The 22,749-nt window shown below is 38.4% G+C and overlaps 1 protein-coding gene across 2 annotated transcripts; it reads left to right on the top strand.

Moving 5' to 3' along the window:
* Window positions 1-158: 158 nt before the first annotated feature.
* si:dkey-19b23.10 (transcriptional-regulating factor 1) lies at window positions 159-21,695 on the top strand. 2 transcript variants are annotated; one of them, XM_024288559.2, is made up of 11 exons: window positions 159-1,269; window positions 12,840-14,165; window positions 14,475-14,707; window positions 16,175-16,386; window positions 16,460-16,620; window positions 16,700-16,803; window positions 17,007-17,067; window positions 18,291-18,379; window positions 18,952-19,074; window positions 20,750-20,850; window positions 20,968-21,695. In XM_024288559.2, exons 2-11 carry the CDS (start codon window positions 12,863-12,865, stop codon window positions 21,494-21,496), a joined length of 2,916 nt encoding a protein of 971 aa, XP_024144327.1. In that variant the 5' UTR covers window positions 159-1,269; window positions 12,840-12,862; the 3' UTR covers window positions 21,497-21,695. The 2 variants fall into 2 exon arrangements, with proteins under 2 accessions (XP_024144327.1, XP_036072498.1); XM_036216605.1 differs by lacking the exon at window positions 159-1,269 and adding an exon at window positions 9,974-10,621.
* The last annotated feature ends 1,054 nt before the right edge of the window (window positions 21,696-22,749 follow it).

Below are 22,749 nucleotides of genomic sequence, written 5' to 3'. Positions count from 1 at the left end.
TGTACATTTTCTTTGTTTACAGTACAGGCCAAAAGTTTGGACACACGTTCTCATTCACTGAAGACTGTAAAGGTTACTTGATCCTGAAGGAGAGTGATGGCAAGTGACCTGGCCTCCACAGTAAGCTGGACCTGAACCCTATGAGATGTTTTTGGGGTGAGGCAACAACTCTGGGAAATCCTTCAAAGTTGTTGTAAAACCATTTTGGGTGAAGCTCATCAAAAGAATGCCAAGAATGGAATAATCAGAGCAAAGGGTGGCTATTTTGAAGAATATCAAAGATCATTTTAGTTATTTCACCTTTTTTTGGATAACTCTACATGTTAGTTTTTATGCATCAGTGAGAATCTTCATGAATATTAAAAAAAAGCATTGAATGATCAAACTTTTGGTTTGTACTGTTTGTCCTCCGTCATTAGAAAAATGCCATAAGAACATGTCATTTTCATGAGTCAATCTTTAAATATTGCATTTTTTTTTTAGTTAGAGAAGAAACAAATAATCTATGTAAATGCACAGTGGTAGTAGTATGTTAATTTGGGGGTTTCCTAATCTGGTTTTGCACAATTTGTGGTTGCTGAGAAAGAAAAAAAAGAAACAACATAAAACATTTTATAGTGAACACATAAGCTTAAAAATTAAAATCTACAATTCACTTTTTTTGTTTAAGCTAACAGTTTCTCTCCATTTAAGCGCTTGGAATTTGGTTTTGGTTTCGACTTTATTTTTGTTAAGTACTGAAGATAAAAAGAGTACAAATCTATACTTGGAAAAAGAAACACATGAAGTAATGTGTGGCTACTGTATTCTACATTTACGCCTCGGCTATTTCAATGTGACATCCTGGTTGTGAGCACGAGTCTTCTGGTTTCTCCGTGGTTTCACGAAAGTTAATCATTAGCGGACGCATATTTATTCCTGTCCAATCTCACCAACAAACAGACCAGAGGAAACCATAAAAAGACAATGAAGAATGAGCGAGGAGACAAAGCCCTGAGTCAAAGTGAAAGTCTGCACATACATGTTCGTCGAGCTACACAACTGCAGTGTTTTTCTCTTTTGTCGAGCATCACTATGACACAGCTTGTGACACACACACACACACGCACGCATAGCGGCGCTTTGACTGGGAGGATGAAAGACGAAAAGGCCAACTGTAAGAACGACACCCTGTCTTCTCCTCCCCTTTTCTCACACATCTACCTAGAGACAGACCATACACACTTCACTGCCGCTGACACGACTTACCCGGTAATGACAACTTAGCAGGTAAAAAACTTCTTTTCTCCTTTAATTTCAGATATTCAGGAAGAGGTCTGTTGTCATGTCGAATTAGCTAAAAGTTGACTATTTTGATCTATTAAACTGTACATTTGGTGATAAATTGTGCACTAAAAAATCCTATTACGCTGTGTTATAAGGTATAGTGTGGACACTATTGTGCATTAAAGCTACTGAATGGGATCCTCAATGAAACAACTTGTATTTTTATCAAAAAATACCTTTCTTAATGAAAACTTATGGGTGAGTATTTGTGCAAAAATTGGTAAAAACAAACGTTTCCTTTGAGTTTCAGCGAACTGCCATGCAGAGTCTAAGTGTCGGTCTAACTTGTAGCATTTCGGTGTTGTTACCCACATCAGGTTGGTGTGTACATCAAACATGCTCTTAGAGGCTCAAAACCACAGGCTTGACTTTGTTCACTCTGAGAATTGTCAAGATGTCACGACAAGATTAACCAGCACTTGTATGTAGTGACCCAAAGCTGTGAGGTTCGCGAGTGGACACGTAGAACGCGTCACAAACGTAACCGTGGGGTTCTGTTCTGTTAGTTTGAAGGAGGTGGACAGCAGCAGATGAAGGAGCCGTTGCTATTTTTGACTTCCTTCGCTTCTGTGACCTTCTTTGACATCTGCAGATGAAATGGGGGCAACACACGTCTTTTTTTTTAACGTTAGGAAGTGCACCTTTGGAGTCGGTGGAATAATTCAAACAAAAAAAGTGTTTGTTTTATGGCAAAACGAGGTCAAATAAGGAAGCCAAAGAAGACATTTAAAGCAGATTTTTGTTGAATTAAACCCTAAATGATCAAACGAAAGGATGAACGCTCCCCTTCCTCACGTCTACATGCAGCAGAGGGTTTTTATCAGATGTTTTGAGCCTTTGTGGACGCGGCTCAATCAGATAAACATCTCAGGGCTACAATCTTTACTTGCGTTCTGAAGTTGCATGGGAGTGTGGGTAAACACTGGTGCACACTGGATTAGCTTTTCTGCTGCATTATTTTTTTCTTTCCTCCACTTACCTCATAAGCATCACTTTTTCTTGGTGGATGACAGGAAAACCAGACATTTTATTGCATCAAACAGACCACAGAACTGTTTTCCACTCCGTTTCGTACATTCGTGCAGCTATACCTCACGACGCGCTTGACATTTTCTAAATAAATGTTTTGGCTCTTGGGTTGCCGTGAAGGTTTGGTAGGTTGAGCATCCGGAGTGTCGTCGTGTCTCCCTTGCAAAAACCATGGAAACCTGTCGTTCCCCTTTTGGTGGCCTCCATCAAAGACGGTTATTCTAGAATATTCACTCCTCATAGGAACAATTGTGCTCAACCTCCAAAGAGGCAACTTTATTTTTATGAAAAACCAACAACAAGACGTTACATTTGAGTCAAAGGTTTAAAAAAGTCACAAAAAATACTTTTTATTAAGTTATTTTTGTACTACGGAATCCAATGTTTTAAATCAGATCAAACCTGATGGTTTTGTTTGAATTTAAGGCTAGCATCAGAGGAAGCTGATGCAAACGATAAACCTACTCGAGCCTGAATATTTAAATGAAACTCGCATATTTAATGAAGCACCGTTTGATCCGGATGATTGACAGGACAGGTGGCTTCAGACAGTTCTCGTTTTAAATAGGAGAAACGTGAAACTATCTCTGCAACAGTAAAACAAACAAATATCTTAGACGAAAATGCCAAAAGTCATGGGCAGAATTGTGTAAAAAAGTAAAATCCAATATGAACTACGATAAAAATCTTTATTATTTTAGTTAAAAGTGATTAATCCAGAATTTGCGCTAAAAAAAGCATTTATTTAGCTGTATTCAATCAGTATGGGAGGATAAATATAAAGGAAGTACATTTTTTTAAATAAAATATTTACTAAACTTCCTTTTTTTGGGTTTTAAATAATTACTTGTGATAAAATTGTAAAAAGTCTGAAAAAAAATCACATTTATTTGGTGCATTTGGACAAATCAGTTCTAATACTGCATTTTAAAACGTTATCATATGCAAGACTAAAAAATAAAGGAAAATTATCTCAAGGAAGAGGCGATAAGCAGTCCTGGTATTAATCATTATTATTGAATTAATAAAAATCTTTGTTTTTTAACAGCGACTTTTCGTCTTTAAAAAAATCTTTGGTACAGTTAAAATGAACAGCAAATCTTTTACTGCAATTATTTTAATATTTTCTGTTTTTTCTCCTCATTTTTTAACAGAATTAAGAAAAAAAGTGACTCCTACATTTTATTTTACCTTCTAATGTTTGTCACAACCAAACGATTTGGACTCAATTTTATAATTTCATTTGATTTATTTGAATTCTTTAAATTTTGGTTTGAGGTTTAACATAAATCATAAAACTAAATCGACTATAGTTCAAATAATAACAGTTATAAAATAAGATCTGTTTCTTTTACGATTTAATGGAATATATGTTAAAATCAAGGAGTTTCTTGTATCCGTACTCATCCATTCCTTGCGTAATTTTTTTTTTTTTTTTTGCTAAAAATTGATGGTACAAATCATCTGTGAAAATATCCCATTATCTCATCAATGGCATTTTATAGATCCAAAAAACGCTGATTGATCCAAACTTTAGCGTGCCACCGTTTCTGTTCTGGGACGAACCTGAAAAGCTGACAAAAACGTGCTCAAACCGAAGAAAAGAGGAGGCGTTTGACTACGATGGCTCCAGCTGTTGGATGACTAAAACATCCAATTATACTTGAATCAGTTGAAAACTTTCAAAAACGGTTCGTTTTTAATTCTGTATTTTGAGTTTCGTGGAGACTGAGCTGTAATGCGTTTTGCTCTTATTTAAGCTCAATTCAATTATCGATACTGTTTTAAGCAAAGTTGTGATCAGAAAGAGAATTTCTGGACCAGAAGGATTGAAATAGATCCAACGTTTAAAAATGTTGTATTTTTTGTGCAGATACTCATTGATGTCTGTAAAAACATTAAAAAAGTCCAGATGTATTTGTTTTTTTTGGCACAAATGTGTTACAGCTGCGTGACCTTTGGCGACCTGGAAGAAATGCAAACTTTATTATTGTAAAATTATGCAACCAGTTAGCCCAAAAAGTAAAATTATCTATAGGCTCTTCAAAAAAAAAAAGTTTATATCAGCGGCCTGCAGCTTGAGGCTCACATGTGACTCTTATACCCTCCACAGTAGATTTATAGCTGAAAAAAATACATAAATAACAGTAATTTTTAAAAGTAAGAGCTAACGAATTAGGACTGATTTAATTTAGATTAGTAAAGTTTATGCATTAAGGCACCTAGGAATAAGATACGGTATGTGTTGTAGACTCCTTCCTTAAGAAGTTGGACTTTTTTACTTTGAATTTTTTTTTTTTGCATACACTCTTACATCTGACTGTTTCTTTATACGTAGCTAGATCATGCTATGGCAACACATTAGGGACAAAAATCTCACTATCAATAATTTTTACATCACTGTCGTCACCATTGTTCGCCTCTTCCTGAACACACAGATTTCAACTACTTAGCTAAACTTTAGTAACGTTTGATCGTTTATGAGTTTAAAGCAAATTTTATTATATGCTACATAATCAGGGTTAGAAGTTGTCCTGAGGTGAGTTACTACAAAATATCTTCATTATATACTTCTTGGATCATAAGCTAGTAAAGTCTTGTTAGCAGCAGTAGTAAGTAGGAAAAAGGATGAAGGTAAAACAAGAAAATGTCGTTTTTGTCTCGTGTAGTTTCAAATTGAGCTTTTATTTTGAAAGGATTTCATGCAAGCTTCAGTCAAAATATAAAAAAACTATTTTAGATTTGGAAAAAAGTGCAATTTCTTTTTATATTTCTGATTTTATTTATATCATAAAATAAATATAATTATACTAATTATGAAATTAACAATGTGACTCCAATACAAATTGGAGTCAAATCTACGTAAAGTGATAACATTTGATTTTGTGGGTTTGTGGAAACAGGTTTAAATGGCTTTTATTTTACTGGTAAAGGTTGCAGACTCCTCACTTAGACTATTGTTAACAGTGCACTATTAATTCTTTATGTATGAGGCACATTTTGGATTATGGAATATTGATTTGCACATATTTTGCCATTTTTTGGTACGGTTTTCATACTCAGAGACGTTTTTGTTGAAGCACATTAATGGATTCTGTACAATAATGTAAAAATGAAACAAAAGTCAGTGTTAAGGAAGTCGGAAGCACAGCGGGAGGAACGCTTTCTTACACTAATTTAGTTTGTGACTCTTTTGTGTTGACAGAACCACACTTACAGGACGTCAAACCCTCACACCCTAAACTCCTCAAGATTGAATACCGTTGAGGTTTTTTGCACCTTTTTCTGCACTTTCTGCATTTACGTAAACAGGCCTTTTTAAGGAAATATATTTACTTTTTGCTTGTTTTTGTAAATCTAAAATGAGTAAATGATTGTCGTTTAATTTAGGTTGAAACAACAGCAAAAATAGTGCAACAAGTATTTAAATTTCAGTCATTTTCTTCTATTTTTTCTACCAAAAATCCACCTTTTTCTTGCTGTTTTATCCTAAGCGGCTGCAGTGTTTAGTGTATCTCAACTACTATTTAGGTTTTTTTGTACCATCAGTTTAGCAGTAAGGTCAACTCATGACTCTTTCTCTTGTTTGGGTCAGATTCTCATGTTTTTCCGGCCCTCCTGTTATCAGTGACGGAGAGGCGCAAACATTTTGAGAGAAAAAAGTCCAGATGCGTCCGTCTCGTTCCCCCTCCTCTGCTCCTGCAGCTTTTTATAGAGAATCGGAGAAAAAAAAAGCTAGAGAGGAGTTTCCCCCGTATTCACTCCTCCGCGCTCCCCTTCCATCCTTTCACATCCTTTCATTCACATATTCTTTCGCTCGCTTTTCTCCTCCGAGCGGCGGTGAATTCATGCAAATGCACTCAGGCTTCCGGGTAGAAAAATAAAACGTATTTGCTTTTGTTTTAAGAGCGGAATGTGTTAACTTGTTTGTGCGGAAAAAAATATTTTTTTGTTGCATTTCAACCCATAAATTGAGTCAAAATTGACTAATTTTCACACTTGAAAATATTTTTACTCAAATACAATATATGGGTGAAACTATATTTTCAATAATAAGAAAAATAATCAACAAAAGTTACATAAGTGCTTCATATTTATAGTAAATTAGCTTTATTAAACACTTTTGGTGGATTGTTGCTGCAGCTCCTCTTGACTTCCGGCAACTGAAAGTGAACTCTGGTTTAAAACAACTATCCGGCGTAAAAGGAAATGCTTCAAATACTTTCTCATTTTTTGCTCCAAAAGTGAATTTTTTGCAGTTTTACAGCTCTAAATCTGTAGAGTGATTTATGCAAATGCTGCGACTGTCCTGTCAGACAGCGTCTGCCCCACATAATTATCATAATAATTATCTGTAATACATGTTAATGATGAGGTTTCCACAGATGTCAGGCTGCACTTGTAACCCCTGCGATCGTCTACATGCACACTCATGCTCAGATGGATGGATGATAAAGAAAAGATAAATGCACGTCCTGATTTTATTAGCTTTTAAAAGAGATTTTTGCTAAATATTATTAGAATTTGTCCATTTTCTGGTTTTATTTATCAGAAAATTAACCATTCTTACAAATGTACTTACAAATTTAAAGATTGGATGGATGATAAAGTGAAATATTGATGACTAGATAATGTCAACTTTAATTTATAAGCTGCCAAAGAAAAACAAAAAAATCCTGATTGGAGTATTAATGCTAATTTTTTACCTAAAGTCAGCAACTCGACGTATAATTACTCATATTTCTTTCACTTGCAATAGATTTTTTCCTATATTTGTTAAAAACAATTAAATAGAACTGTTTTTTTATTTAATTAAGGAATAATTTAATTTTAAAAGAGAGAGTACAGTATGGACACATTTTACTTTACATTACGTTTGGTCATAAATTGGTGCCGTAGGGACACTGTCAGTCTTGCACATTATTTTCTCCCAATCTGAAGAGAAAAAAATTGATAAAACTCAAAGTTTTAATGTAATATATGGCACTAAATTAGAAAAAAATCAATGGAAATCTTTAAGTTTGTGTTTTTAAGTAAACTTAAACTGCTACTTTTCAATTAATGCTAAACTTCAATTTCAAGGCAATTTTATGTATTTAACGAAGGCAGAAAAACCTGTTAATTTATGGAATCTTTTCTATTTTCTAGTTTTAAAACAGTATAAAAACACTTTATGTTAAATTTGGTCATACATTGATATACAGGGTAGGCCATACGTTTCCATACAGGAGAATGTACAATGTGCATATATGTTTTTTTTAGATTTCCGACACCTTAAATGATGTGTTTAACCAAAAAGCAACAAATTGAAATCATACTGATGGCTGGATCAGGAAGCAGTCGAATGGTTGCAAAAAATTTAATAGAAACATGGAACAAGCATCAAACACGACACTGTGGCAAAACGTATTTGCAAATTTCAGAAAACTCAAACTGTTGCAGATCAAAAATGAAGTGGGCCTCCGATGAAGACATTATATAAATAAAAATTTGGTTAGTATGGAATGTTTATTTTTCCCATATATGGAAACTTATTTATATTTTCTTCACTTTATTTTCCCACAGTGTTGAAAAATACAGTTAAGAAAACTTAAAATTTTAGTGCAATTTGGTTTTAAAAACGCATTTTTAATTTTCAAAATCCCACTGAAGTCTTTGAGTTTCCAAGTAATCTAAAAACTCAATCGTACTGCTACTTTCATCATTTTTCCATCACAGATAAGCTTCAAATTCAAGGTACTTTTATATATTTTATGAACACAGAGAAACCTTTTGTTGATTCTTAGAATCATTTCATGTTGTCTAATATTAGAAGACAGTAAAGAAACATGCATTTGGTCATAAATTGGTGCCATACAGACATTTTCTTCAGTGTCGCACTTTTTTTTTCCCCCACAGGAGAAAATAAAGTTGAGAAATTTAAGGCACAGAATTTTAAATTAACAAAAATCGTCAGAAAATCTTTGAGTTTAAGTTTTTGAGTCTCCTGGAGACTCTTGGCTACTTTCGGAATTTTATTCTAAATTCTTAACTTCAATTTCAAGGCAAATGTGTTTATTTTAAAAACGCAAAAAAACAGTTTTTCCTTAAAAATAAAATGATGTAGAATGCAGCACAAACCAAGTGGATTATTTAACCCATTTCTGATATTTTTCTGTTACACTGATGGTTCTTTATGGGATCATTTAATATCTCCCCACCTCCGCAGTGGCCTTGTGGAAGAGTCCTGAGACTTGGAACTCGTGAGTTTAAATCCAGCCGAGTCAGACTAAAGAAGGAAGCTCTCTGCCTGGCACTCAGCATTAAGAGGTTATAAGTGGGAGCTCCCCGCTCCCCCACCGGATGGGTCAAATGTAGATGCTCAAAACCTATTGAGACTTTAACAGAGTACAATATGAAATCATTTCTTTTTACATTAAATTTGGTCATAAATTGTTGCCATATTTATTTTTTTATTTATTTGTCAGGGACATTGTGCATTAAAAAGCACCAGAGTTAACTACAAAACTGTTTTTCATCATAAAATTAGAAATAAAAAGCAATCAAAGGATAAAAACAGTAAATACGCATAACATTTCTTCAGTGTTGAACACTATTTTCCTGCATGGCATAAAAACATAGTTCAAAAATTGGACGGCAATCAGACCACTAGGTTTTTAATTTACACAAAAATCAACAGAAGTCTTTGCGTTTCAGTTTTTGAGTCGCCTAAAAACTCAAAACGTACTTGTTTTTCCACACTGTTGAAAAATAAAATTGTAAAAATTAGAATTTTCAACATCCAACCGAAACCTTTGAGTTCATACCCTAAAAACCTCAACTAATGAGTACTTTCTACTTTTTTCACTAAGTGCAAAACTTTAATTTCAAGGCAATTTTATTGATTTTATAAATTCAAAGGAACTTTGAAATGCTTTACAACTATAAAAGCTATAGGAGAACAGGGAATTAACTGGAATAAATAAAATGACATTATTTTAGATTGTGTTGTTTTAGTGAAGTGATCTGCATGGTTCTTCATGCAGAAAAAGGTTGTCCTCCCTCTGTGAGTAACTACAAATCAGTGTTAGGGTCTGGGTTAGTGTGTGCAAAGTCAAAGCAGTGTCATGAGGAGGACGGCTGCGCGAGCTCCAGTGAAAAAGGTTGAGACGCTGCTGGACGTGTGAGTGGTTGTGCTTGAGGTTAAATGTGTTTTATGTAGGTGTTTCACGGCTAGTCGGTGACATAACAAAGACAGAAAACATTTTACAGCTTTAACCGGCTTCAGGCGATGTGCCTGTGAGTGGGAGGGGCGGCATGGGGTGGTGGTGGTGGTGGTGGGGGGAGTTTTAGAGGGTTCCCTGAACCTCGTCGTTTGTGGCCGCCTTCCTTCCTGTTTCGTTCTGTCTCACTTCCTGTCAGCTGACTCAGCTGGAGAACCTTGAGCTGTTAAAAACATCTACGTTCCACCATTTTCTCACTGACACAGAAAAAAACTTCTATAAAAATACTTTAGGTTGATGTGGATAGTAGTGTAAAAATACACACTTTGGGCTAATATTACATTTTTTATTGATTTTTCTTGTTTATCAGTGAAATATGCCACCAAAAGATGTATAGATTTTAAATAAATGTTTCCTATTTTTAATACTAACTTTATGTGTTTTTTGAGAATCCCATAAAAGTTAAAATAAAAATCAACTATAAAAATAGATGTGCCCCAAAAACCAGACAGAGTGGAAAAAAGAGCGAGAGGAACAAGACGGGACAACAAAGTTACAGGCGTCTGAGAACAGCAGATGCAGAACGATAGAGGGGATGGGCAAAGAGGCGGAAAGACGAACAGAGAGATGGAGGAAGGGGGCAAAAGAAAAAAAGAGAGATAAAGATAGCTGAAAAGGAGGGAGATCCGTCATCGTTTGTTTCCTCAGGATGTGGTTACCACGACGACGCTGAGGCAGTCAGGCAACATCACTATCTGCTGGTCCTCTTTGACACCTGCAGCAGCGTGTGACCGTGAAAGCTGGTGCGCGCGTTTGTCTGTGTGGTTGTTTCTGAAAGAAAAAAAAAAAAAAAGGTCCTCCGTACATTTAATGGTGTCGAGAGCTGCTTTGTGTGTGAAGACGGAGACTCAGAAAAATAGGGAGGAGAGGTCAAAAACCGCGCGAGACGAGCTGAAGATTCAAAAGAAGGAAGGATGAAGAGAATCAATAGAAACGGGACAAGTAGAAAACTCCAACAACTAAAGAAGAACACATGCCGAAAGGAGCTCGAGTGTCAAGAACGGGTAAAGAGAAAAACCTGAGAGTATACAGTGTCTCTTTATCTCATCTTGCTTAGTTCTTTCTCTGTCTGACTCACTGTGTGTCCTATTTAGAACAACACGTGGTTTCAATAGAGAAAGACGAAAAACTAAGAAAGGACAGAACGCCATGCTTTGTGAATATCTGCTTTTTTAAATTTTATTGGGAAAAATAAAATTACCCAAGGTGTGGTGTACCTCAGGGATCTTTACTGGAGCCTCTATTAGTTGACTTTCTGTCATGAGTTTCATTTGTTAGAAAGAAACAGTAACATTTGAGGCAGCTTTATCAACAGAAGTGAGTTTATTTATTTGCATGTTGTGTAAAACATTTTTTTATAAATGTAGTCTTTCTATTGCACACATATCTACAGTACAACATACTAAATGAATAAAAAAAGCGTCTTCTTCTTAACAATCTTAACAGCATTTAGGAATGTAAACAGGAAGCCAGAATTGTATAACCTATATTTTTTAATAGAATCTCCTGTTTTTAATAATATTCTGACAGATCTACTCTGAAACAGCGATCCCTCTTTTTTGTGTCTTGCTAATTATCCGTGGTGTGCCCCAAGGATCTTTACTAGACACTCTATTAGTTAACTTTCTTTTCTGAGTTTTTTTAGTTGCTGAGTTTATTTCTCTGCGTGTTCTTCATAAATGTAGTATCTCTATTGCACATTGATTTACAGTAATTTTTAAAGCCCAATATTTATTATACTATAACATGCTAAATTAATAATACTAAACTTCTTCTTAATAGCATCTCTGGATGTAAGCCACATTTTTGAATTTTTACAGCTGCTTTAATAGAATCTGCTATTTTTAATAGTATTGTGAAGGCAGCAATATGTACCATATGTATGATGGACAGAACATTGTACTAAATGATGGATCAACTCTGAAACAGCAATTTCCATTTTGTGTCTTGATACTTGTCTAAGGTGTACCCCAAGGATCTTTACTGGAGCCTCTGTTCGTTGAGTTTGACCATCAAGTTAATCCAGTAGTATTTTTTTTTTGCCTTTAACTGTTAGTTGTTGCTAATCTAAATGTGTAATATGGGTGTTTTATGTATAATAAGCTTCATGAAAACCCTCAGAGAGTGAACAGGACGATAATAGATGCATGGCGTGTAGTAATGATGTCTAGGGTATGGCGAAGAGAACCCATAAGGCTTTAACTTCTTCTCACTCCCTTTCGGATATTTTTTGTATTTTTATTTTTTTATTTTGTCCTGTCTTTCCTTTTAAAATACAAGTTCAAAACATAATATGATCAACATCATGAGTTCTGGGGTTTGGGTTATCTACTCATGGATGTAACTGAGTCCATTTATTGTTTGACGTGTAAATTTAAATAACTAGTTTAATTAAGCAAAAATGTTTGATGATTTAAATCACTTATTTTATTTACTGTCAAGTTAATTTCACAAGCAGACTCAATTAAAATAAAAAAAGGTTCTGTGGGCTACACAGTCACATAGTGGTAGCGCTCGCAAGACGGCTCCGGTTCGAACCCCGTTTGGGACCTTTCTGAGTGTAGTTTACTCGTACATGCGTGGTTTTTCTCCAGGCACTCCGGTTTCCTCTGACAGTCTAAAAACGTGTTTCATAGGTTAATTGGTGACTACATTTTGTCTGCCACTGTTCCCCAAACGGCTCCTACCAGTGGCTACAATTGCAGCAAGTGTGGTAGGAATTGCATCTCCCGCATTGGCCTATTCAGCCACAGCCAACGTTGCAGCTCCAAAAATTAAAAAAAAAAAAAAAAAACACAGGAAGGGTGCAGACTCCATTGTCTCTAGAGACAGAAGGATGCCAACAAATTTTGTCCCTATAGGTGTGTGTGTGGCCCTGTGAGAAACAGAACTGTAGCTGGGATAGGCTCCAACAACCCAATGAACCTGAAAGGAATTCCGTGGATACAGAAGATGAAAATAATTTTGAATTCTTCTCCATATTCACTCATTATGACAGTGTTTTATGAAAAATGTATTTTCAGACCTACAGTATGACATTGTATACTAACTATACTATATATATCACTATGGATTTCTTGTACTTTTTTACACCTTTTTTGTAAAATTGTGTTGTTTTCATCAGTTTGTATATGTACATTTTTTGTGGTTTTACTCCTATAATTATTGCTCCACATCACACTACCTTACTTTGAACGTTTGACCCGTTTCTGTCTCCTCCAGGCTCTCTAGCAGCAGCAGGCATCATGGAGGACTGCTCATCCCCGACGCCCTTCTCCAACCTCCAGCACCACCGTCACCTGCCCCCCTTTCCTCTCACCTTAGCCGGCTGCCAAAGCTCAGACGCGGGCTACCCGGCCTCCCAGCCCGGCCCGGATTCTCTGGAGGAGTACAGAAGTAAAGGGGAAGAACCCACGGCCTCGTTCTTGCCCTCAAACAGCCCGTCTGTGCTGAGGAAGGGAAGCGACAGAGCCTTCCTCAGCACCAGTGTAGGCAGCTTGAATGGAGATGCCAGTTTAGGAGAACCCTTTGAAGGGGACGACAGGCTGAGCAGTAGTTTGGTGGACTCCTGGTTTGGTAAAAAGGAAGTGTGGGAGGGCAGGGAGAGCTTTGAAAGGGCAGCTGAGGATTTTAATGAGAGGAGTGATTGCTACAGGAACACAAATGATGCCTTTTACACGCTGAGCTGCTCCTCTGAAGACAGCGACAGATTCAGGATCAGAGCAAACTATGACAACTATGGCAGTGAGACAGGTGACGAACGGGAGGCTAACATGAGTGTGTTCACAAAACAGACGGCGTCCTTCAGAAGAAGCACAGGAGGCTTCAACGACAAGTATTGTCGGGAGGATTCAAGAGTGAGTGATAGTTATCTGGGAGGGGAGGATGATTTTGGGTCCAGCTGTGGGTCAGGCGAAGATCAGTTTCACCCCGCAGACGCTGATGGGCCTTGGCTTAGCATGTCCCCCTCAAGTCATGCAGAAGAGAAGTGGAGCGTGACTCCACACAGATCTGCTGGTGTCAGCAGCAGGGCCTTCACCCAGAAACTGGACTCTTTCTCCAAGGCCTTCCTCTCCCAAGGAAAGAGAAGATTCCCCACGCACGCAGGACGGAACTGGGAGTTCGGAATAGGGAGAGGGGAAACTTCTGGATCAGTCAAGCCAAGACAAAGTTGTGCTTTCGACTCAGACACCTACCAGCCCCCTTCCACGTCGCCCTCTTACTCCTCTCTCCCATCGTACCCGTCTCCTCCCACGTCGTCTCACCTCATGTGTTCGGTTCTGAGTCCTCCTCCCACTCCTCTGCCGCCTCCTTCTCTCTCACCCTCCAAAATGGACTCCCCCAGCGCACAGGGAGTCGGTGGACCCCCCCAGGGAGGAGACTCTCTGGGTGGACTTCAGTTCTTCCCATCCCGCGTTCACTCTCTGCCCTCAGGCCAGTCTGGGATGATCTGGAAGTCTCCGCTGTTGTCCTGCTTTCCACAGATGTCAGGCGACCCCGACTGCGGCCTCAAGTCCTACAACGAAGAGGACAGCAGGAACCCAACAGGTAGATGTTTTTATGAATGAAACATCATACCTAGAAGCTCGTTTTTTTCTTGAAGGAGCTATGTTTTACTCCCTGAAGCAACCACAGGTTGACACCCACATGTAAATTTACGGGACATGTGGGTTTTAGTAGTAGAGATTGTTACGTTTCCCGCCCTCCACATGCAAATGACAGTTTCATTTCACACATTTTTCCAGTTTAAAACTTTTGTATCCTCCAAAACACTTTTGTCAAAGCAGATAAATATATGTATTATACTGGAATCAAGCTACAAAATATGTTTTAAATGTCATTCTCGTCTTTCACCAGCCACATGTGACACCCCTCATGTCCGCGAGTCGACGTCCCTCACCCCTTCCTCCCATCTGTTGTCCCCCTCCTCCAAAGCGTCCCACCTCACCGGCAGTCCATCCCTGTTTCCTTCCTCTCATCTTCCTCTCGGTTTATCCCTCCTCTCTGCAAAGCATCTCCAAGTAGCAGAGAAGACAGCATCTGTCAAACTGAGCCAGGAAGCCACAAGTCTGAAGCAACCACACTTACAGGTACATTTGCACAAAAAACAAAAATATTAAGTGATTTTCTTTTTGTGGGAGCATTTGTAATCTAAGCTTTAACAAATTACATTTCAAACTTTTAAAAATCTTCAGTTTTTTTTAAAGTAAATTAAGCTTAAAATTGTATTTCTGAGTATTTTTTTATTCAAATTGTTGTGAATCAGGAGCAGAAAAAAATGCAGTTGGAAAAATATTGGATTTGTGACAAGCTGCAGACGAATAGATCCATGAACATCTTTGTTTTCCTTGTCTGAGCTGGAATATGGCTCTAAAACTGTACGGCTGGATAGTTACAGTTTTTAGTTGCACCGGTAATGTTAGGCTGGGGCTGTGAGCTAGCGGGAGAGTGTGTAAATAGATGGATGATGGAAAGTGGAGGCAGGGTTGCTCAGAGGTCCCATCCACAACTCATAATGAACTACTGCCGCTCTGCAGAAACTATGTCCTAGAAAACAACACCAGTTGTTTGATAATAGCTAAAAATGGCATAATCATAGTTAAAAAACCACTAGGGACACTTTCAGTATATATTAAAAGATGATTAGAGAAGTTCTAGGGTTAGATGAAACAAAACAACAATTTATCCGACACACTTACACTTAGGTATCAATACATTCATTTTTTGGTCATTTCTTCTTAGAATTCCCAATAGAACTAAATAATAAAGAACTCATTTGATGGAATGTATAAAAGATCTATCTATAAACCTCACCTATAAACCTACAACCACCAGGAGAACATAATGGGTTCAGTCTCTTGCCTAAGGACAATTCTAACATATATGAATTTACGATCTTCCAACTAGAGATCAACCATTCTACCTCGATACCACAGCTGCCCCACTATAATAAAATAACATAAATGTTCACGTTCATTTAAGTGGTTCTGTTGTTCGTTTTTTATCCTGGGAAAACAAGTCAAAGAGCAGAAAAGCTTCTTAAAATTGAAACAATTTGAGGTACATAGACGTAAAACCAAAAACAAAAAAGCTTAAACTAAATTTAAATTACTCAAAAAAATAGAGTAAAACTACAACCAGCTCTTCTGTGATTCCACATTGCCACCAGCGAGGGTCACATTTACACTTTTTTAGCTTCACAATGCCCGAATTATGAACTCATGTTGCTCTTCAGTCGACAAAAACTCAGCTTTGCTAGGAAGAAGTGACTCTGAGAAGCAGACATGGTGGGCGGATACCCAAATGCTTGTTTGTCAAGAAATTGTGTTTTCTCCAACTTTATGACAGATTCACAAACCACACAGGCTGTACCTGTTTTTATTTTTAGACACTCTGAAAACAGCACGGAAATTAGACAGACTTGCGTGTGATTATACCTGGGATTTATCTCGGCTGCCATCTTTTATTTAGATGGCTGTGAAGATGTTGCTATAAAATCCTTTAAATTTCCTCTTTTTTTCTTAAATTTTGATAAAAATGTTTTCATACTCATGCAGGCCACTCCAAACTACACTGGAGCTCCATTTCCAAGTAACCTTCACCCCAAAAGGTCCCAAAAAAGGGGTCGCTACACTCCTCGACCTCGCCTCAACCCACTCCGCAGGGGCACAGGGCTCTACTCCTCCCTCCCGTCTCTCCATCACACGAAGGATGAAGGAGCACCTGAGGAAGAGGAGGAGGAAGACGGCGAGGCGTGGGATGAGTTACCGTAAGTTTAAAAAAAGTTACCCTCAGAAGGTGTCTAGACTGTAGACTGGTATCTGACTCCTTCCTCTTCTCAGACGCATCAACGTGGGCCCTGACTTCCAGGCAGATCTTCCTCCATGCCACGTGGATGCTGAACTGTCCGGCATGTGGCTGCTGGAGGACGCCCCGCCCCGGGAACAGTTGCTGTGGCAACCGTGGGATGAGTTACAAGAGAGCATGCACCTACAAGACCAAGGTAAATAACATAAATAAGTCACATTTTGTCTTGACAGAGGAGAAGAATGCAGCGTCTCTGTCTGCTTTGTCGTTCTCAGTGGAGAAGCTGTTGTCAGTGTGTAGTTCCAGCTGTCTACCAGGAGGGGGCAGTAACACAGAGCTGGCTCTGCACTGTCTGCACTTTTGTCAGGGCAACACAATGGTGAGAACTGATGCTAGTGTGATCATTCAGAATTTTCATTATTCCTCCACACATCATGACCTACTTCCAATCATCCCAACTCCCCCACTCCTTGTTTCTGACTTTCTTTTCTGTTTTTTTTATATTTTATTTCTTTCTACATCTTCAGCAGCATTGCATGCCTCATCTGTTTTGTTCTCCTCCATCATTCGCTTGTATTGTAGGCCACTCTGGAGATGCTGCTGTTCTCACAGCACTCACCAACAGGAGACTACCACTATTCAGGTAACCAGTGGGCTCTTTTCCTTCACTCTTTAATTTATTGATAAACCTCAACTTTATCAGCTCAAATTTGAAGTTTATTTTTAACCGTTTTGGTGCATTTCCGTGTGCCAGTTTTTTTTTAAAGATCCACTGCGATCAATTTTTTTTTATCAATTTTAAAAGTATCTTTTAATTTAGATAGTGACATTTTTAGTCAAAATCTAAAAAAAAGTGTCATTTTCTAGGACAAAATGTCTGTACGGCAGTATGAGTTCGAAAGAAATTCACCTTTAAGCTGTGGGACATTTGGCAAAATGTGTCCGTTATCACGTCCGGTACCGCGTACCGAGGGTAGGGGATCCCTGATTCAATGGGAACAGTCAGCAAGTCAAAAAAATGACAAGTTGGGGACACCCTAAAAAAGTGGCTCGGAGGGGGCCAGAATCATACATCCATACACAACGAGCTGGGAGTGAGAATGAGTAGCGTCTACAAGAGGATCCATCGGTCATTTCTTTGTCTGCTCCGGATTCACAAAGATTTGAATAAAGAAATACTCAAACGTGCAATTTAAGCTTAATTTTATATATAAATATGTCTTCCATCATTAGAAAAATGTCACAAGAACATATAAAAAACAACATTATCACCAAAGTAGGTCTCTAAATAATAAATAAATATTTTACAGCTTAAAAAACAAGAAGCAAAAGCTAACCCCTCTCTAAAAATACAATAGGAGTCACTGTAGAAGCTGTTTTTCTTCTTTTTTTCTTCAAACACATTCAATCCTCTCGGTCATTTAAATCCCAGCACAAAGCAGACATTGTTCTGCACCACAGAGTTCACTCAGGTTAGTGTTTCAGGGTCCGGACACACATTTGAGGCCTCCGACTACAGCTTGAGAGTGCTCAGATGTATTTAATTCCAGCCATGTTCCAGGACCCCCCTTTGAACTCCTGAAGCTTTAAATCTCTCCTGGTTTCCATTAGAAACCATCTCCCACAGCCTGACACGTACATGCTGAATCATTCTAGCAAAGCAAAGATGCTCAAAAACAAGCTAAATTTAATATTTTTATCACACAAACACGTGGAAACTTTATTTGGACTCAAACACATTTGGTGGGAACTCATCGACCCATCTCTTTGCATCACAGCAGGTCATGCATGACACTCTGACCGTATGGTATGCATTTCTATTGTTTCACATGACCTCAAGCCCCTCCCCCTTTTCTGTTTCTGCAGGTTGTGATTTTTGGACCGAAACAGAGAAGAGTCTCTTCGCTGCAGCTCTCGAGACGTACGGAAAGGACTTTGCACGCATAGAAAAGACGGTAAAAGAAATTAAGTTTTGTTTTAAACATAATCGATAACTCGTTTAATGTTTTTAGAATGGTTCACCCAAAAACTACTGAAATACAAAGACATTTTCTTTGAAATTGAAATTAGATGCTTGTAAATATTTGGCAATATTTTAGTATAAAATTTAAACAAAAACAGTGTTTTTAATATGTTCTCGTGGCATTTTTCTGATGATGAAGAAAGAAAATTTGACTAAAAAGTAAATTTCTGAGTATTTCTTTTTTTATGTGATTCTAGAGCAGATAAACAAACAGTTCAATTTGAATTTATCATGTAGAAAATGGGCGGGCCAAAAGCTCCCTGCTCAGCTCCTCTGCTCCATAACAGGGAAGGGGGGCGGGGTTGCTCTGCATCAACGGTCCTGCCTACAGCTCAGAGGAAAATTTTAAATAAACTTCTGCCGCTCTGCAGAAACTATGTCCTAGTCTATGTCAAGACTACTGGGAACTTTTGTACAGTCAGTGTTGGAAATGCAAAGATTGCCCTGTGTTTATTGTTGGGGTGACACATACTGACAGGATCTGTATGTTCCTATGTGTTGCAGGTGAGGACTAAGACTGTGGCTCAGTGCGTCGAGTTTTACTACCTCGGGAAAAAGCTTGTGGAAAAGCAGACGAAGCAGAAGGAGGCTGAGTGCAGAGATGCAGAAGTAGAGCTTCAAAAAAGTGTAAGTCAAATTTAAAGTTTATTTGCTTCTTAAAATGTCACATTTGTAATTTAATCAATAAGCAACTGTATTTTTATACGTATAATTACCTTTTATTTATGAATTTCTATTTGTTGTGAAGGTTCTCTTACTTAAAAAGATGACAGAGGCCTGTAATTTTCATCACCTCAACTATTAGAGACAAAATGAGGAAAAAATACAGAAAATCTCATTGTTTGATTTTTAAATAATTTGTTTCCAAATTATACTTTGTTTAATACCCTTCGTTGTCAATAACAGCTGTCAGACATTTTCTGTAAGTCTTCCCAAACTGTTGCTGGTATTTTGGTCCATTCCTCCATGCAGATCTCCTCTAGAGCAGTGATGTTTTAGGGCTGTTGCTGGGCAACACAGACTTTTAACTCCCTCTAAAGATTTTCTATGTGGTTGAGATCTAGAGACTGGCTAGGTCACTCCAGGACCTTGAAATGCTTCTTTCTTATGAAGTCACTCCTTCTTTACCCAGTAGTGTGTTTGGCATTGGTGTCACACTGAAAGACTCAGCCACGTTTTATCTTCAATGCCTTTTCTGGTGGAAGGACATTTCGTTTTAAATCTAACAATAAATGGCCCCATTCATTCTTTCTTTTACATGGATCAGTCGTCCTGGTCCCTTTACTGAAAAACAGCCCCAAGGCATGATACTTCCACTCCCATGCTTTTCAGTAGATATGTGTTCTTTGGATGCAACTCAGCATTCTTTCTCCTCCAAACAGTAGAGTTCTTACCAAAAAGTTCTATTTTGGTTTCATCTGACCATAGGACATCCTCCCAATCCTCTTCTGGATCATCTAAATGCTCTCTAGCAGACTTTAGACGGACCTCCACATGTACTGGCTTTAGCAAAACGACACGTCTGGTACTGCAGGATTTGTAGTGTGTTACTGATGGTAGCCTTTGTTACTTTGGTCCCATCTCTCCACAGGTCATTCACTAGGTTCCCCCATGTGGTTCTGGTGTTTTTGTTCACCGTTCTGATCATTTTGACCCTGCGGAGTGAGATCTTGCGGAGAGCCCCAGATGGAAGGAGATTCTTATTGGTCTTGTTTGTCTTCCATTTCCTAATAATTGCTCCCACAGTTGATTTCTTCACACCAAACTGCTTTCCTTTTGAAGATTCAGTCTTCCCAGCCTGATGCAGGTCAAAAACGTTGTTTCTGGGGTCCTTCGACAGCTCTTCGGTATTGGCCATCATGGAGTTTGGAGTGTGACTGTTTGAGGCTGTGGACAGGTGTCTTTAATATAGATAACGAGTTCAAACAGGTTTTATTAATACAGGTAACGAGTGGAGAACAAAGGATCCTCTTACAGAATAAGTCAGAAATATTGCTCAATTAAAGGTGACCAAATATTTATTTTCCACCAAAATTTAGACATTTTTTTCTCATTTTGCCTCTCATTATTTAGGTGAAAATTACAGACCTCTCTCATCTTTTTTAATGGGAGAACTTGACTAAACACCTCTTTGTCCCACTAGATCTTTCAGAGCTTGTCTCTAAAGTAGCTTACAGTGTTGGCACCCCTGCTCTGAGCAAGAGATTATTCTTGCTCAGAGCATTAGTGCGAGACGTGTATCTGCCTCGGAATGCAGCTCAGCAAGTCATTTGAAGCTTAATAAGCACTCTTGTTTTTGCAGGTGACGCCCATTTCTCAGCCAGCGAACAGGCAGTTTTCTCTGGAGGAGGTTGTTCCCATCCCCTCACTGGCCAGCTTCTTTCCCTGCAAGCTGTGCGGAAAGTGAGTAAAGTTCGTTTTTATTAAAAGCTGCTCCCCTGTAAAGCTGTAGCGAAAGCAAACACATGGTTTGGATTTCCCTTCTGTTCATTTCTGCCGGCTTTCTTCCCCTCGCTTCAGGATGTTTTATAAAATCAAGTCCCGTAACGCTCACATGAAGATCCACCGCCAACCTCAAGAGGACTGGACCGACCGGCGGCTTCAGCACGAGATCCTCACCCAGCGTCTGGCTCTCAGCCGCTCCGCCAGCCTCATGCCCACTCCAGGAGCCAGTCTGATCCCATCCCAGGGTGCAACCCTGACCTTTTCCTCCTCTGGCCTTGTGTCAAGCAGAAAGAAATCAGAAAATCTCCACAACTCTGTAACCAATAGCAACCCCATCGCCTCTGGCAACGCCAGCATCCCCGTTCCCAGCACTCCCGCCAATTACACCAGCATTGCTCCTTCAAACTCCCACATAATCACCATCAACAATATTGATAGCAGTGACCCAAACCGAAGGGAGGCGACCGGCTTCTTACCGTTCCACCAGTCATGGAGCTCCTTCGGGCACCTTCCAGACCTTTCCACCTTCTACTGCATCCCAGAGGGAAAGGACGACTTGGGAGCAGCAGCAGTGGAGACAAAGGAGCCAGTCAGCTGGCAGTAGCATCCCACTTCCTAGGAAGCATTAGTCACACAGGTCTGATGCAGGAACTATGTTTCAAACTCTTTTTTTAATCAAACTTCATCTTTTGCAAACTTTTTTTGTTACATGAGCAGATAGTATGTTGCGTTTTGCTGTAAATTTTGTACCTATATGTTTCTGATATTTAAATGTTTATTCGACATTCGAATAAAACACATGGTCCCAGTGCTGCTGTTGTTTTTTGAGGATTTTGTTAGAAAGGATTTAGCAGACAAGACTTGACGTGCTTCAGCGGTGCAACTCCTCTCTTTATTACCGGTACACATCCTGCGCCTCTTTTTAACCACACAGAACCGAACAAACAAAAACAAGCCTGTTCCAACTTACAACAATTCTCATTTATTATTTTAGCTATTAATGCGTGAAAATTAAACATGGGCTCACAAAGACTGAGCAGCATCTGCTACATATAAGGCAGAAAAAACAGAGTTTGCTGAAAGTATTTTTTTCTATAACACCATAATGGGCTAATATTGACCTTAGAAGCATTACCTCACTTGAAGTTGACTGAGCAACCAGAAATGCCTAGTTAATGGTTAGCTAATATGGAAGGTGAGGAGAGAAAAATATTATAGCTATATACATTAAAACCCAATTAAAATAGTGTTTTTGTGGCATTTGACTCATGATACATGTAAAGAAAATGAAGCATAAAATCCCATTTTTGAGTATTTCTTTGTTCAAATCGTTGTGAGTCAGGAGCAAAAATTATTATTATTTTTTTAAAGCGCATTTGTGACATCATAAATACATTGGGCGGACCACAAGCTTCCTGGTAACCAGGAGACCAGGTTTGGTGGCAGAAACTTAAAAGATGAGAAAAAACCTATGGGATCAGACGGGATGAACGTGGCTCCTGAACCAAAATGAGTTTGACACCCCTCACTGTTTACGCTGTAAACAGAGAGCTCTCAGCAACAGCGAAGGGTAGAGGGCGGGGTTTTTCCACGTTAACAGTCGCGCCCACAACTCAGAGGCAAATTTCTAATGAACTCCTGCCACTCTACAGAAACTATGTCATAGAAAATTTTAAGATTTTGCTTAAAAACTGCATAATCATAATTAAAACACCTCTGAGAACGAGTTTTAAGTGTCTCAAAAGACGATTGGACACTCTTGTCTACACTTAAATTGTAGAAAAGGGTGTCAGGAGAAACCAGGAGAACCCAAGAACAGTTTTCTTCTGAGCCTTTTAAGTAGCAGCAATCAACAAA

The sequence above is a fragment of the Oryzias melastigma genome, linkage group LG18 (genome assembly GCF_002922805.2).
Source record: "Oryzias melastigma strain HK-1 linkage group LG18, ASM292280v2, whole genome shotgun sequence".
NCBI lineage: Eukaryota > Metazoa > Chordata > Actinopteri > Beloniformes > Adrianichthyidae > Oryzias > Oryzias melastigma.
The sequence above is the reverse complement of the archived record's forward strand: the minus strand, read 5'-3'. Positions and strand labels throughout refer to the sequence as shown.

Excerpts from the sequence above, each read along its gene's own strand:
- si:dkey-19b23.10 (XM_036216605.1), top strand. The coding sequence starts at position 10,591 with ATGCCGAAAGGAGCTCGAGTGTCAAGAACGG. Across the intron at positions 16,387-16,459 it reads GAGGCGTGGGATGAGTTACC|ACGCATCAACGTGGGCCCTG; the intron begins GTAAGTTTAAAA and ends TCCTCTTCTCAG. Across the intron at positions 16,621-16,699 it reads CATGCACCTACAAGACCAAG|TGGAGAAGCTGTTGTCAGTG; the intron begins GTAAATAACATA and ends TGTCGTTCTCAG.